Source organism: Lemur catta, chromosome 7, assembly GCF_020740605.2.
Source record: "Lemur catta isolate mLemCat1 chromosome 7, mLemCat1.pri, whole genome shotgun sequence".
In the NCBI taxonomy this organism is placed as follows: domain Eukaryota; kingdom Metazoa; phylum Chordata; class Mammalia; order Primates; family Lemuridae; genus Lemur; species Lemur catta.
In genome coordinates, this window is record NC_059134.1 from 106,894,719 (window position 1) to 106,910,868 (window position 16,150).

Consider the following 16,150-nt stretch of genomic DNA (forward strand, 5'->3'; position numbering starts at 1 on the left):
CTCAGCGCGTGCAAGACCATGTGGACATCAGTGTTGACACCGAGCTAAGCATGGCAGGGAGCGCAGGGACTGCTGAGTGACATTCAAACAGGTCAATAATTCAAATTCCTGATTTTAGAAATGTTCGTTACAAGGTCCCAACTTGCCTTAGGAGTTGAGAGTTCACTCTGCTTAGTCCCAAACCTGCCTCTCCAATTTTCACTGGGGTCACTCTCTGATTTAATGTCTCCTTCCCCACAAAACTGTCAGTTTGACAGCACTCACTGTTTACTGCTGACACGAGTGCTGGGTGAGCCACACACCACCCGCATGGCACAGTTCCCGAGCCTCAGCATGCCAGCATCACCCAGGGGGCTTAGGGCACTGGTTTGGGGCAAGGCCAGACCAGCCTCCTCCCTAGGGGACTCTGGCCCAGGGGGTCATGAATCAGCACAAGGACTCTCAGCACCTGGCTTCTGGACTGTTTTGTAGGTTTAAGGACAGAAGGAGCTAGACTAGCTCTCCAATGTTTCCTTCATTGCAAAAAAAAAAAAAAAAGTCATCAATTCTGCTTTGTCCTTGGCTACCCATCACCCCTTCTCTCACCATCCTCTATTCTTCTGCATAGCACTTATCACTTGATATCACAGTACATTTAATTACTTTTAAAAACAGCTTTACTGAGGTATAATTTACATACCATAAAATGCACCCACTTTAAACGCACAATTCCATGCCTTAGTATACTAGTTTCAGAGTTGCGCAACCATTAAATCATAAAACAGTTTTAGAAAACCAAAAAACACTCAAAAATTCCCTTGAGTCTGCTATCAATCCTTTTTTTATTCTAAAAATTATTTTAAAATCAGTTTCAAGAAAACCTCCCACAAAGCCACTGATTCCAGGAATCCAAGCCTCTCTGCGTTATGGTGAACTCATAACATGCCCAATGCAAGTCTCTAAAAGGGATCTTCCCAAAAAAAGAAATTTAAGAACCAAATTTATGGCTGTTCTCATCCCCTAAACCAATATACATTTTTATCTTCTAGGTTTAAAGTCGAATCACAGAAAACAATTAGCCGGGTACAGTGGCTCACGCCTGTAGTCCCAGCTACTCGGGAGGCTGAGGCAGGAGGATCACTGGAGCCCAGGAGTTTGAGGTTGCAGTAAGCTGATGATGTCACTGCACTCTAGCCTGAGTGACAGAGCAGGGCCCTATCTCCAAAAAAACAAAATTACAGAAACAGCCACTACCAGAAAACGTGATGGACAGACCACGAGGGGCGGCCCGTAGGTAAGGTGCTGAGCAGAGACAAAGCCAGAGAGAAACACAAGGACTCGAGAACAGCGCTGCCCTGTGGCCGCTCACACAAACGGCAGAGCCGCTCACTGGTGAGCTGTAGCCACAGACTTTGAAAGTATGTTTTTGCTCATGAAAAATAGAAATGCTTTTTTCCTCCTATCAATATTTTAACACTGCCAAGTAGTCTGATCTTCATATTCTCTCATGATTAGGAAATTATATTAAGACTTCCAAGAAATTTGCTCTTAAAATCAATTGCTCAACCTTTATTTATTATTGGATGACTTGGGAAAGCTGAAAACAAAGGAAAAGTAGCAGCAGCTCCCAAGCTGCGATTCTGCCCACGTCTTTCCAAATGGAAATCCAACTGCTTGTGTTTATCGCTGTTGGTTCCCAAACCCTGTGAGCTATCAAACTGTGCATAAAAACAAAACTGCATTCATGAGAAAAGCGGGGCTGAGCAGAAGATTCAAAAGCCATATGACTATAAACAGTGTAAAACCGGTGCTGGCCGCCTGGAGAACACTCGCCGGCTCCAGGTGGGCAGGGAGCGGCCCTGGGGCACAGGACAGATACACAGCAGAGGAGCGGAAACGCTGGCGGGGAGAGCACTGCTTCTTCACCTCAACGCCACACGCAGGCACTCCCTTCAGTTTTCTTAAAATGGAACTGTGAGTTTTTGCCTGGGCAACAACCAAGCCAACTAAGTAAGACTCTTCCCTTTCCTGTGGAAGGTGACAACCCTACTCCTGTCCCAGCCCCTGCCTAGAAAAACGTGCCTGTGCAGCAACACAGTGGCCCTGAACACGGTAGCCGCTCTCCTAGTGATCACACTCATTTGAGAAGAGCAGGTCCCCGTTGTTTGAGAGATTGTTCGGAATACATCAGGTTAACAAAATTATTTTATACAAGTATATAACACATTCTAACAACCCAAGTGACTTACCTTTCAGTGGACTGAAGAAGTTGAAAAAGGACTCATTGGGTACTTGCTTAGTGATTGTCCTCACAGTGCCTCGACCCTTATGCTTTTGCTTTTTTTTGATGGTTTTGACTGTAACATTCTTTCCTTTCTTCCAGTCAATCGTACACCTACAGGGACAAGACAGCTGTCAAGAACGTACACTCCACAAGAAAAATCAATCACACATGCAGACAGGAAGCAAACCACAGCTCTATGCTCAACCTGGAAACTTTAATAAAACCAATCTGCAAACCAAGTACTACAAAGGCCTATGAGGTTCATCTGAAGGCTGACAAAAGAGAAATGGCTGGTCCTCTTTCAGCTGGGTGTGACCACTGCCTCAAGCTTCAGACTTCTGAAACAAAGTCATTATTTTCCCAAGACTTCTCAGGACTCTGAAATGTGTTTTCTGTAGCCAAGTCCGGTCAAGTCTGCACAATGCACAAGAACTCATCGCCTGCTGCCCCGTGCCCAGAGCACACTTGGGAGTCACCCATCATGTGCCTGAATTCTCAAGGCAACTAAGTAAGCGGGACAAGTTGGAGAAAGGTAACAAATAGATATTCACCGTGAATGCTGGTGACCAGTGCAGACCTCACCGGCCCCAGGGCTGAGCACGGCATGCTTTCTCAATCGCCTGGGACGCAAGTAACACCTGACAGCACCTGAATAACATCTGCTTGTGAACATGCTTGGAAAAGCCAGATCTTCTCACACAACGGCCTGGCCCTGGAAAATGATCCTTCTAAATTACTCCAGCTATTCCTGTCCAGCAAGATTTTAATAAAGTCCTGAATTATCTACATGGGAGATTCGTAACAGTAAGTACTTAGAAGGGTAATTGTTTCAATTCAAGAATAAAACAATTTCCCAAACAGTCAAACCAACCATGAGAAATTAATTATAAACCAAATTCTCTCTGTGATTGACAGAGACTGAAATCAATATGAGTCTAACAGCACCATGCTGTTCTCCACCAATTTCCAAAGCAATCAACTGATCAACTCATTCAATTCAGCAAATATTTATTTGCTGAGGTTAAAGTTATCACTCCAATTTTAAGAACTTCAATTTATGGCATTTAGAGAACCTAATCCTCTGATTAAAATGAGGAATTGGGCCCCATCCCAAACCTGTGCATCTGTAACTACGAGACACGATTTCTAGCTTTAGCCATCATAGCCAAGTTCTGCACTACAAGTATTCCTAAACTGAAAGACTACTTAATCAACCTTTGTCTACCAGGCTTTTAAGCAAAGTCAAGGCATTTTGCTTTATTCCTAATTTCTGTGTTACCCATTGAATTCTAAAATCATCTGCTTTTACTTCAGAAAAAAAAAGTCAGAATGACATTTTCTTACCCATCGCAGTCCACGATTTCAGGACCTTCAAAGGAAAAGGGGTCAGCCTTATCTGGCTCTGACTTCATCTTGTAGGTTTTTGTCAGGACTGAGTTGGTAAAGTAGTCGTTGGGTTCGAAGTGGAACTCTAATACAAAAGACTAAAACAGAAACTCAGAGTGAGCACCATTTAAAATCTGAAAGTAACTAGCAACAGATCTTAGGGACCACCACACAGCGCGCGCCAGAAACCAGCTCCTCTCTCAGGCTGACGCCACAGGCAGAAACCATTACTAAAGAGCTCAACAGGCACAACTACGTACCAAGAAAAACTACTCTACTGCCAAAAAGACCAGCATGAAGTTAAAAAACAAATGACAGACTGGGTGGTGGGGGAGACTGTGTCTTCTGTCCACGCCACCCCCCCCACGCCTCCTTCCCCATGGAGACGAAGCTCTCCTGAGAAATCCCGGAGTCTCTCTGCTGCTCCCACCCCTTGCTGCCCAGAGGGAGGGAGAGGCGACGGTTGGGCAGAGGCACCAGCAGCCCAGGCCTCCCTCGCCTTTTCCTCAGCCTCAGCCCACGCCTTGCTGACAGAACCAGGGTCTGCATTCTGGGCCGTGCAGTGAGAAAAGGACAAACCTCCACAAAGACAAAAAGCTCATTTACAAAGCACTCTGCAGATTGGAAAGAGGATGAACACAACAGGAAGAAAGGATGTGTACAAGAAGGTAGGCACAAACAAAATCAAACTGCCAAGAACAACAATAAAGATATTCACACTCATGAGTAACACAAGTAACACAATAAATGGAAAAATAAAATGAGATGCCCTTCTTTGGGGCAAAATGTACAAAAACATAGTCTGGCCAGTGTTTTGGGATACTGGCCATACTCATATACTGTAAGCAGATTTATGAAGGAAGATTTGGCAATATCAAAAACTTAATAAACAAAGCGTATCCCATTAATAAATTAAAAGAGTATATCCCATCTCTGCCCGTAGTGCTGTGTGATTTCAGGGGGTTACTCAATGTCTCTGTGCTCCAGTTTCTCATCTGTACGTTGGAAGTAACAGCACTCCGCCTCTCCAAGCTTTACTTTGAGGGTTAATCTACAGAACCACTTAGAACAGAGCCAGGTTTATAGGCAAGGCCTACTAAAGCTCAGCTATTCCCATGTGTATTTAACGGTAAAACCACTCATTGAGGGGAAGATTAAAGAGACTAAAAAAATGTAAATAGCAAAAAAAAACCAAAACCGAAACAAAAAAAACATGTGTGTACCCATTCAAACAAACCACTTCCACAAAGAAGGAGGTGAAAAAAGAACTTTCCAAAGAAGGGGTGGAGGAGGAGGGGCTGTGAGGGCTGGGAAGTCAGAACCAGGGAGACAGTCCGGCTGGTTTCCAGATGGGACGATGGGATGGCAGCAGGCTCCCCTGACCTCTGCAGGAGAAAGGAGGGCAGGGCAGCAGCAGTAGCACAGAACTACGGGCAGGGAGAGGGATGTGAGCACGGCAAGGCAGGCAGCCACAGGGCACCGACACCCTCTCCCGGCCTGCAAGTGCGCAGACACCCAGCTGAAGAGGAAGTCGGTGGGAGAGTGCTGTACTTCCAGGACCGCAGCGCAGACAGCCAGACGGATGGAAACGGGGAGCCTAACAAACGGCACCATCACACTCTGGTCCTTCATCACACCCTACTTTGGCATAGACAGAATTATTTATTTCTTCTTTTCTCTTACTATTCCCTTCTACTACCGTTTTCTCCAAACCATATTTCTTCATATTTTTTTCTCCCCTCTTTGTTCAGTCAAGAGTAAACCAAACATAACTAGGTATGAATTAAAGAAACTGTTTAACCACAACAGAAAAGTGGCTTAAAGATAAGACTGCCTCACTCACACACGCACACACCACAGCCAAGTAAGCCACGAATACACCAAACCACCCAATTAAAGAAATAACTGCAAACTCAGATCTTCCTTCTGCCCAGCAGAATAAACATGGTCGTTATTTTTGTCGACACTGGTGCAGAGAAGGGTGTGAGCCCCCTCCCCACACTGCCCATGGGGCCAAAGCTGCCAAGTGGGAGTGTGGGTAAAGGGCAGATGGAGAGTCCCTGTGCAGCTATTGCAACTCCGCTCTAAGTTTGAAATTATTTCAAAATACGAAGTGGAAAAAAAGAGATTACAATTAAGGAAGTGTAAAAAAAATACCGATGGACAGCAATATAAATGGAATGCCCTTTGGGCCTTCTACAGCTTCATCTCCTTTGACCCGCTGATTACACCAAAAGAATCTAAACCAAGGAAATCATCAAAGATTGAAACGCAGATTTGGGTTCAAGTATGCTGATCATAATGCAATAATTTAAGCCTTAGCAACATGGCAAGACCATGTCTCTACAAAAATTAGCCAGGTGCGGTATCGTGAACCTGTAGTTCCAGCTACTCAGGAGGCCAAGGCAGGAGAATCGCTTGAGGCCAGGAGTTTGAGGTTGCAGTGAGCTGTGACGATGCCACTGCAACATTTTACAATGGGGAGGTGGTGGCATAAACAAAACACGTTACAGCCAATGGCTGCAATGACAACTATCGTCCCAGCCAAGCACATGCACCAATAAGGGGAAGCAGAGGCATGGGGGGTGGGAGACTGCAAACACAGTAGCCAGGCTTCGTTCTGAAGCTCGGTGACTTCATTTTTCTTTGTAACTCTAATGCCTTAGATATTTCATAATAATTTTAAAAACGAAAAAGACTACTGGGAAATTCACTAAGCTGGTGAGAGTTATTTCTAGAAGACGGAGATTTGGATTATGTTCTTTACACTTGCCTATATTTTCTGAAGAGTTCACTAATGAGCACATGTGACTTTTCTAATGGGAGAAGTAGGGAGAGAAGCAGGTGGCTGGCCACAGCCCACCACAACCAGGGCTCCAATCTAGGAGACACGCAAGATGGAGAAAACCAGAAGATGGGCTGAGAAAGAAAGAAAGAGGACCCAGGAAACTACCAAACAGGTGTCTAACAGGAACAAAGGAAGGAAAAAGGGGAAATAACCCGAAGGGGAAAAAAAGTAAACTGAGTCTGGATGAACCACAGGTAAGAAAGAAATGTGAGGGGAAAAAACACAGAATTGTAAAAAATAGCCCATACATACACGACAGGGAAGAGAATTCACACCAATCCTGGCAAACCAGGCAGAACCACGCGAAGGCCTCTGGGGGCACCACCTAAACACAATGAAGCAAGGACACCGGGAAGAAGGCGCCCAGAGGAAGGGCCGGCCGTGACCCCGTGATCCCGAGGGGGGTGCCCGTCCAGAGCACAGCCCCAGCCTGCGGGCAGGCAGCCCTCCTGGCCCCCAGGGCCCACACCCTCACCTATGGAGGGACAGCTGAATGTGGCCTCCCATGGCAGAGCACAGACAGGAAGAAGTGGAAGAGACAGATACAGGTGTGTCCCACTGGCCCTCAGCCACTAACCTGGGACCCAGCTGAGATGAAGAAGGAGGAAGAGGTTGGTGACTGGTCCCAGATCCCGAGCCCTGCCCCCAAGATCCATAACCCACAGCCCCTCACACAGCATTTGTCTCCAAGACCTGAAACTGAAAGCCACCAGTCAGTCAGTCATGTGTCCCTGGACATGCTGTTGCACTGGAATGGAACCTGTCAGCTACAGCCAGGCTAACAGGTTACGAACAGTGCTCTCTGGGAGGACCACGGTTAAGGAGGCGCTGTCTCAAGATTAGTACGACACTGCTTCAGACGGAAGTGAGGGCTGGCCTAGACCAAGCTTGTCTTACACACTGGCAGGCTGACTCACACACAAACATCGAAAGTGTAATGATACACTACAGCAAGCATTTCGGAAAGGTATGTTTCAGGAGAAGTCAAACAGGAAAATATTTTCAGCCATATCTGGAATTATTTTTTAGAGTAAAACCTAGGAGGTTTCTTTCATCAGCATCTTGGATTTCTATGTAAGTGCTGCTGATATTTGGACACATACATCCCAATCTTTTAAACTTTTTAAAATACATTAGATCCACATAACCTTGAGAGACACTGGGGAAAGTATGGTATCATCCTCACCTGACACAGGAAACAAACTAGCAGGCTGAGGACTGGCATGGTGGGCACCACCACGGCCTAGGAGTCACAACTTGCCTGACCCTGGCACTGGCCACCACTCAGCTCCACAGCCTTGGGACATTACGTGGTCGGCATTACTTGTCAAATCACCCAGCCCAGACCCATAACTGCAGTGCTGGGCCAGGCATGGGAAGGCAAAGTAATGCCAAGTCTAATTCCTGGGGAGCAGTCTTGCTCAGGACTGCCCAGCATGTAAGCAACTGGGGGTGGGTTTCCTGCCTGGCTCCAAGTCCCTCAGCCTCCGTAGGCTGGCCCCGTCTGACACCAACCAGAGCGCAAAGTCAGTACTCACCATAGGCTGTCCAGGGTCGGAAAACTTCACTTTAATATCCTGCAGGTGTTTCAAGATTGGTTCATCATATTCCTAATCAACAAGGGAAAAAAATTTCCAATGGGTTTTTAAAAAACAACACACATCTCTCCTCAGATTCGGTTTCATACGCTCCCAGATGCTGGCTAATGAGCCCTATTGGAACTGTCCTGTTCAAGTAATAACTTTCAGGAAGCAACCCAGACTTGTTCACTGATGCCAGTCGTAGAGTGGCAGCACACAAGTGCCACTTTTCCCTGGCTTGGAGCAATGGTGGCTGTCACTGCCAGCAAAGAGCAGCGCCTCTAACACCCACCTGCCTGGAATGCCAGGGCAAGGGCCATCACTGCTTTCCTGCTACTATGTGCCACTGCACACAGAGATCAGAAATGCTACCAACCAAGACTGTTGGTCCTGAGCATCTCTGAGGAGGCAGAAACAGGAGCCTGGAAATCAGAAGAGACGGCTAAGTCAGCAAGGCCTTGGTGGCCAATTTTCCTGCCTACAGCAATAAACAGTCATGTGTCAATTAACAACAGAGATACTTCCTGAGAAACTTATTGTTAGGCAATTTTGTCAGCATGCAAACATCATAGAGTACACTTACACAACCTAAATAGCACACCCCACTACACATCTGGGCTATGTAGTGTAGTCTACTGCTCCTATAACTATAAACGTGGACAGTGTGTCACTAGACTGAATGCTGCAGGCAGTTGTAACATAATGGTGAATATTCATGCACCTAAACATAACAAGGCCAGGCACAGGCACTGTGGCTCACGCCTGTAATCCCAGCACTTAGGTGGCTGAGGTGGGAGGATCGCTTAAGACCAGCTTGGCAATACAGTGAGACCCCATCTCTAAAAAAAATAAGAAAATTTAGCCAGGTGTGGTGGTGCACACCTGTAGTCCCAGGTACTTGGGAGGCTGAGGCAGGAGGATCCCTTGAGCCCAAGAGTTTGAGGCTGCAGTGAGCTATGATGGGCACTCCAGCCTGGGCGACAGAGTAAAGATTCTGTCTCTTAAAAAGAAACAAACAAAACACATAAAAAATTTAATTAAAAAGAATATCTAAACACAGAGAAGATAAAAGTAAAAATACAGTATAATAATCGTATGGAACCACGTATATGCAGTCTGTCACTGACCAAACGGATTGCGTGGCACGTGACTGTATCCAAAATCCAAGTAACACAGTCACTTCTCCAAGAACGTTCACAAAGCATGTCTGAGATGACTTGCAGACACCACAGAAGAGTTTAAAATTCTTGTATGTGGCTGAATGACTTTACAAGTGATCATTCTTTAAACTCAAGAGGTTATCAATAGCTGTCATTTTAGAAAGTCCGAGTGAGATAAGTTAGAAGAATAATTCTAAGAACTGGATCAGACACTAGCAACAGGTCTTCGTCTCTAACACGGGAGCCACTTCTTTATCCCTAAAGTCTGGAGACGAAATCTAGGGATTTCTTGAGGTTCCATTAAGTTTTTTTTTTTTTTTTTTTTTAAAAACCATTCTTTTCCCTTTTATTTTTAGTTGACATATAATAATTATCCATTTTTATAGGACAGAGTGATATTTTGGTACAAGTATACAATTATGTCCTCAAACTTATCATTTGTGTAGTGAATATTCAAAATCCTCTCTAGTTTTTGGAAAATATACACTAAATTACTGTTAACCATATTCACCCAACAGTGCTACAGAACACTAGCGCTTATTCCTCCCATCTAGCTTTAACTTTGTATCCAATAAACAACCAAGATTCTCCCTACTTCTGTGAGCTCAAATCTTTTTTTCAGTTCCCACATTTTGAGTGAGAACATATGGTATTTATTTTTCTGTGCCTGGCTTTCCATTAAGTTTTAAAGAAGTAAGTCCTAATTTTAAATTCCCAATTTTTAATTCTTTTGACATTATAGAACAAAACAAAAACAGCAACAACAAAAAGATGCACCTAGCAAATCTCTAGACAAAAAATAATCCAAGCCAGGCGTGGTGGTACACACCTGCAGTCCCAGTCAGGAGGCTGAGGCAGAAGGATCACTAGAGGCCAGCAATTTGAGGCTGCAGTGAGCTATGATCATACCACAGTACTCCAGCCTGGGCAACAGAGTCAGACTCTGAAAAAAAAAAGAAAAGAAAAACAGGCTGGCACAGTGGCTTACTCCTGCAATCCTGTCACTTTGGGAGGCCAAGGCAGGAGGATTGCTTGAGGCCAGGAGTTTGAGACCAGCCTGAGCAAGAGCAAGACCCCATCTCTACAAAAAATAGAAAAATTAGCCAGGAATGGTGGTGCATACCTATAGTCTCAGCTACTCGGGAGGCTGAGGCAAGAGGATTGCTTAAGCCCAGGAGTTTTGAGGTTGCAATGAGCTGTGATGACACCACTGCACTCTAGCGAGGCTGACAGAGTGAGACTGTGTTCCACAAAAAAAAGAAAAAAAAGAAAAACTGAACCCCCCATCTCCCTCCCCACCCTTCATATTTAAAAAAAATAAATAAAACAAAAAACCCCAAAGACCGTTTTGAAAGAAAGCCAAACCAGCAAGTCTTCAATGCCAGACCAGACAGCACAGGGCTCTAACACTGCACCCAGAACTGGCTTGGCACATGTGCCCAGCTCTGGATTGCCAAGACGAATATTTTCACGAGCCTGTTTTCCAGAGTTGGCACTGGGAACTTCAAACTCATCCCACTCAAAGTAGCAGCACCCACTGATATTTTCCTAAACTTCATGATATAACCATTATGTTCTTTAATTTCCTAAACCAGCCATACACCCTGGTGGGCTGAGAACCTTCTATGGCCCAGAGCACAACGTAGTATCCCACATCAGCAGACACACACACAACTAAAACTAAGGACCTAAAGGGACAACACCAGAGGCATCATCTCAGGGACTTAGAACATAAAACTGCTTTCTCAAATTTCCAAAACTCTACTTGGAGGAATATATTTTGACTATCCCCAATTATAGAACAAAAGGATCTAGAGTCAATTCTGTCTTTGGGATTTAATATTTGATCAAAATGAGTTAGGTGGTGTACGCCTGTAGTCCCAGCTACCTGGAACGCTGAGGCAGGACGATCATATGAGGCCAGGAGTTCGGGCTGCAGTGAGCTATGATCGTTCCTATGAACAGCCAGTCACTGCACTGCACTCCAGCCTGGGCAACATAGGGAGACCACAGCTCTTGAAAAAAAAGGGGGGGGAAGGCTGGGGGCTTCCTAAGAGTAACAGTAGACTGGCGGGGCATGGTGGCTCTCATCACTTTGAGAGGCTGAGGCACGAGAATCGCTTAAGCTTAGGAGTGCCAGATCAGCCCAAGCAAAAGCAAGACCTCGTCTCTACTAAAATTACAAAAATTAGCCAGGCGTGGTAGCACGCACTTGCAGTCCCAGCTACTCTGGAGGCTGAGGCAGGAGGATCATTTGAGCCTAGCAGTTTGAAGTTGCAGTGAGCTATGATCATGCCACTGTACTATGTAGCCTGGTTGACAGAGCAAGACCCTTTCTCAAAAATAAAATAAAATAAAATAAATAAAATAAAATAAAATAAAATAAATAAAATAAAATAAAAAAAAAGCAAGTTAACAGTAGTCGTCAAAAGTAGGCACTTAAAATTTTACCAAAACGAAACCTGCTACCATTACCTACTATCAAGTTATAAACTATACAAATAACATTTGATGTCTGCAAATTAAAGAAGTACTCTATGAACCGCAACATAATTTTTTACAGCTTTTAAAACAAAAAGCAGCAAGACACCTCATGACTTAAACACTGACGCACTGACACCAACACAGAGGCGTTGGGGAGACCAAAGAGGCATCCTGTTCAAACGCAGCTCACTGTGCCACTGCCCTCAAAAACCAGAGCAATGCTGCACATGAACAGCCACACCGACCCCTCCATTACTAAATAGCTGGCCAGGTGCAGATAAAGAGCAACACCAAGAGCCAGCCACCCAATCAAGTCACCTCACTGTGACACCAAAAACCCCACACCACAATCTTGCTGACCCTCCAAGTGTGCCCACCCAGCAGCGAGAGCACCATCTGGGAGCATGTTAGAAATATAGACCCTCAGGCCCAGCCCAGGCCCCTGGACTCAGAGATGTGACTTTCTACAGCCCCTCCCCAAGTCAGGGCCAGTCTCCCCACCTGCTCCCTGCTGTGGTGGCTTCTCAACCCTCGGGCACGAGAATCACTCACGTGAGGGCCTTCTAAAGTCCTCAGCACTCTCCCTGGCGGAAGAGGGCAATGATGTGGCTATTTACGGTAAGTTGCCCAGATGATTCTAATATAGACAGGATGCAAATAAGACTCGGGTAAATATTATTTAATTTTTCCAATGAAATTCTGGCTCACGGCATTCTTTTAAAAGTGTGGTCCAGTCTTCTTAAATTCCACCACTCCATATGAAAACGAAGCTCAGATCAGGAAAAGCGAGGCTGCCTATTCTATTTCCAATGATATTTTAGAAGAATAAGAAATGCATCATTCTTTCCCTCTTAAGTTTCAGCTCAGGAAAGAAGATAGGCACTAAATAAGCAAGGCAGCAGAGGCAGCATTGGTAAATTTCTGAAAACCATTAAAAATGTATTTGTAAAACCCTGTGCTAATTACAATGGTGCTGTCTGCAAGGGACAATGGCTGTGCTGCTCTGTGACACAGGCAGCCCTGTGCAGACACAGGCACAGGGCTCAGAGCTGTCCCAACCAAGTCTGAATGCAAAATGTGGCCGTCTGTGGGGATTCTGGAGTAACGAAAACCCAGACAGCAAGTCAGGCAATAAGCCTTAAGGCAGGACTTGTTTCTATATTCTAGAAACTTCTATAACTCATTTCAGGGAAAATCAAATATGTTACCTTTTAATTGGTTCATCATTTCATTACAGGAAGGATCACAAGGCAAGACAAAAAACCCAGAAAGGTTGGCTATTTCTTCTTTTTTTAAAACTCTCCATTTTGCAGATGAACCTTTGTTTTCAATAGAGACTTTTTTAAGGGAAACGATTAGAAAATATCAGCAACTTGTTATATACATTTGTGCAACTAGCGAGGTTGCACAACTAGCAGGCCCATTTCAAATTCCAAAAATATGCTGAGAAGTATTTAGTGTGCACATGTGTGTCCACATACACACACAGCACATCCCTTCAAAATGAATTCTTCTACTCTTGTCTCTTGCCCTTATCCTTTCTTGTTCATCCACACCACAGTGGAATGGAGCTGGGGTCTTGACTCTATTTGTCACCTTTACAGGAGACAAAATGACCTGATGCACAAGTTTTGGCTCAGACTGGGGGCTGCCCGCCTTCCCCGCCCACCCAGACCTGCAAAAGACAGCGGGAAGCCTTGCAGTGAAGAAACCTCCCTGTGCCACCAGGACGGCTGGCCTGCGTTCCTGGTCACAGAAAGTGCCTTCCCACCCACTGTGAACAACCTCCGGTATCCAGTTAAGCAGTGCTTAGGCAACACCACAGGTGAGCAATTTTAGAACATCACCATAAAATCTCTCCACAAGCAGAAACCTGCTCACCTGGACTAACTCACTCAGCATATCTACATTTCTAAAGATGGTGAACCAGAACTCTGGGATTCCTTTGGGGTTCGGCTCTTCAGCAGTTGCTGTTTCTTTTTCTGCTATGACAACTTTATTTTTCACGTCTCCCTAAAAAAAAAAAAAAAAAGATGTAAAATAGAACACTTCTCACAAAAAAAATTTACAAATAACTCAATGGCTTAATACAGAATTTCAGAATCACGTACAAATTTCTACCAAAAATCCTTCTTTCAGTGTCTGCATCTCTAAAACCACTGTGCATGTGACACTTTCCAAATGTTTCTAACCAAGGCATTACATCCATATGTAATTCCATGATGTAATTTCTTATCAGGGGGGTAAAAAGCAGAAGAGACGCCATAGTGCCACCAGCTGTGGGAAAGACCATCCAGGCTGGCTCTGCGGGGCGCTCACCTTGGGACAATCACCCACCACCAAATGCAGCTCAGAAGATTGTGTGCATCAACCTTGAGGAGATGCAACGCAAATGCGTACAACATCCACTACTGTTAGCGCGAAGAAAATCCAGTTCAAGGATAAACAGCTCACTTAAACTAAGAACCCTGACCTCTGGTTAAAATGTATGTGTGGGGGACAGTAAGCTGAAATAAAAAATGTTTGCTGCAGCAGTATCTTCGGCAGTAGGAAACTGCTCAGTAACTGGTACATTTAGCTATACGGAGGCGGCTGTAACTGTCAGTTTGTAGGCACCATGCACACACCAGGGTGGTGACCAGAAAGGCCACATGGCAACATGGAGGCCATGCTGGCCCCAGGGAAAATGGAGACCAAGGGAGGTTAAACACAACACTGGATGGAAACGTGAAATTCCGAATGCTTTGTCAGATGGAACTGCTATGATGAAGTGATCTTGTGGGCTTTTTAAATTACCAAAGGCAGATTCTTTTGAGCTGTAAGAAACCGATTCACAGCTACATGAATCCACAGCCACGGCTTCAAAGAGGCCAGGCTCCACATATTGTTAAAAAATCAAAACCATATATGATTATAAAAATTAACATGTACTTCAAAAAAATCCCTAAAAGTTAATGCTATAGGCTAAAAGCTGCTTATCTCCCAAACATAAAATCAGGCTGACAAAGTCAACCTGAGGCATGTTGGATTTTCCATGGCAGTAGAAAGAGACCTGTCACCAGAAAAAGGCTGTGAGCAGGTGACAGAAAGTGCCACAGCACAATGACCTGTAACTGGTCAGCCCAGGGCCACACTCTGACTAAGTATCTCTCAAGAAGACCACTGAGCAAGATGACATCAACGTTTCCAAGACACCCTCCTCACCACGACTCTCCCAACCTCCCAGGGACTGAGAACAAGGTGGGTATCTCCCCCTGTTGACCTGTTTTCTCTTAAGACTTTTACTGATGCTTTAATCTTTGCTGGTCTGCTCCCTTATTTCAATGCGCTACTGTCCACAGGTCATCAAGGAGGGCTGTGTCACCATATTAACTGACAGTACTGTCAGATGCTAGATCTGGACCATAAAGGAATCGAAGCACCCCAAAACTCAATGATGAAGGAACACCTACTGTTAGAAGCACTCGCTATCAATGATTAAAAATCATCAAAAAATGTTTCTTATTTCTAACAATATTAAAACAGAACACAAGTTATGCTCATTTAAAAAAAAAACTTACAGGGGTGGGGGCCGTGGTGGGAAAAAATAAAATAAAAAATAAAAATAAAAAAAACTTACAGCCAATTTATCCTCCTCTTCGTTTTCACTGTGCCATTCGGATTCCGCATCTGTTGGCTCCACATCACCAGTGATGAATTCTCTTCTCTACACAGTAACGAGACTCATTAGAATTGTCAGTATCTGGAAACTCAAGAGCTAAGACGAGCTTATAAAGATGTCTATGAAAAGACTTTGAAAACTGGACATTTTTATAACTGAATTAAGATCCTCTGTATTAGGGCTTAAAGAAAAACATTAAATGATTCACTGGGTAAATGTGGATGTTTTGCCTAAAGAAATATTTAAAATATAGATGATTCACGATGGTTCAACTTGAGAGTTTCGACTTTATGACGGTGCAAAAGCCACAGGCATTCAACAGAAACCACCACACACCAGTTCTGTTTTTCACTTTCAGCACAGTAGTCAATAAATTACACGAGATACTCGACACTTTATTATAAAATAGGCACTGTATTAGGTGATTTTGCCCAACTGTAGGCTAATGAAGTGTTGAAGACAGGGTAGGCTGAGCTCTAATGTTGGGCAGGTCAAGTGTACTAAGTGCATTTTGACTCGGGACATTTGCACCTCATAGTAAGTTCACTGGAACGTAACACCCTGGTAAGTCAGTGAGCATCAAATGCATTTACAGAGCGCCCACCTTGTCAAAGAGAGGCTGGTACAACGCCGCATACTTTCTTTCCAAGTCATGAACTTCTTCATAGAACTTGGCTTCTATGTGTGCACATCTCACCTGAAGCTGTTTTAATGCATTAATTCTTCTTTTTACTGCTTTAGGTAAACTAAAAGAAAGAATAGCAAATA

The 16,150-nt window shown here is 44.4% G+C and overlaps 1 protein-coding gene and 1 non-coding gene across 5 annotated transcripts in view; both read right to left on the minus strand.

The window, feature by feature from the left end:
- NAP1L4 (nucleosome assembly protein 1 like 4) overlaps window positions 1-16,150 on the minus strand; it is a 44,794-nt gene that overhangs the window by 11,681 nt on the left and 16,963 nt on the right. For all 4 annotated transcript variants that reach the window (XM_045558466.1, XM_045558468.1, XM_045558467.1 and 1 more), the window contains 6 exons: window positions 15,987-16,128; window positions 15,341-15,427; window positions 13,603-13,734; window positions 8,036-8,107; window positions 3,608-3,747; window positions 2,229-2,374 (listed from right to left, as the gene is read on the minus strand). In XM_045558466.1, the coding sequence (XP_045414422.1) occupies window positions 2,229-2,374; window positions 3,608-3,747; window positions 8,036-8,107; window positions 13,603-13,734; window positions 15,341-15,427; window positions 15,987-16,128 (719 nt within the window). The remainder of the gene's footprint in view (window positions 1-2,228; window positions 2,375-3,607; window positions 3,748-8,035; window positions 8,108-13,602; window positions 13,735-15,340; window positions 15,428-15,986; window positions 16,129-16,150) is intronic.
- Window positions 7,176-7,298, minus strand: LOC123643138. The gene has a single exon (XR_006736697.1). It is a non-coding gene; the product is annotated as a small nucleolar RNA SNORA54 (small nucleolar RNA).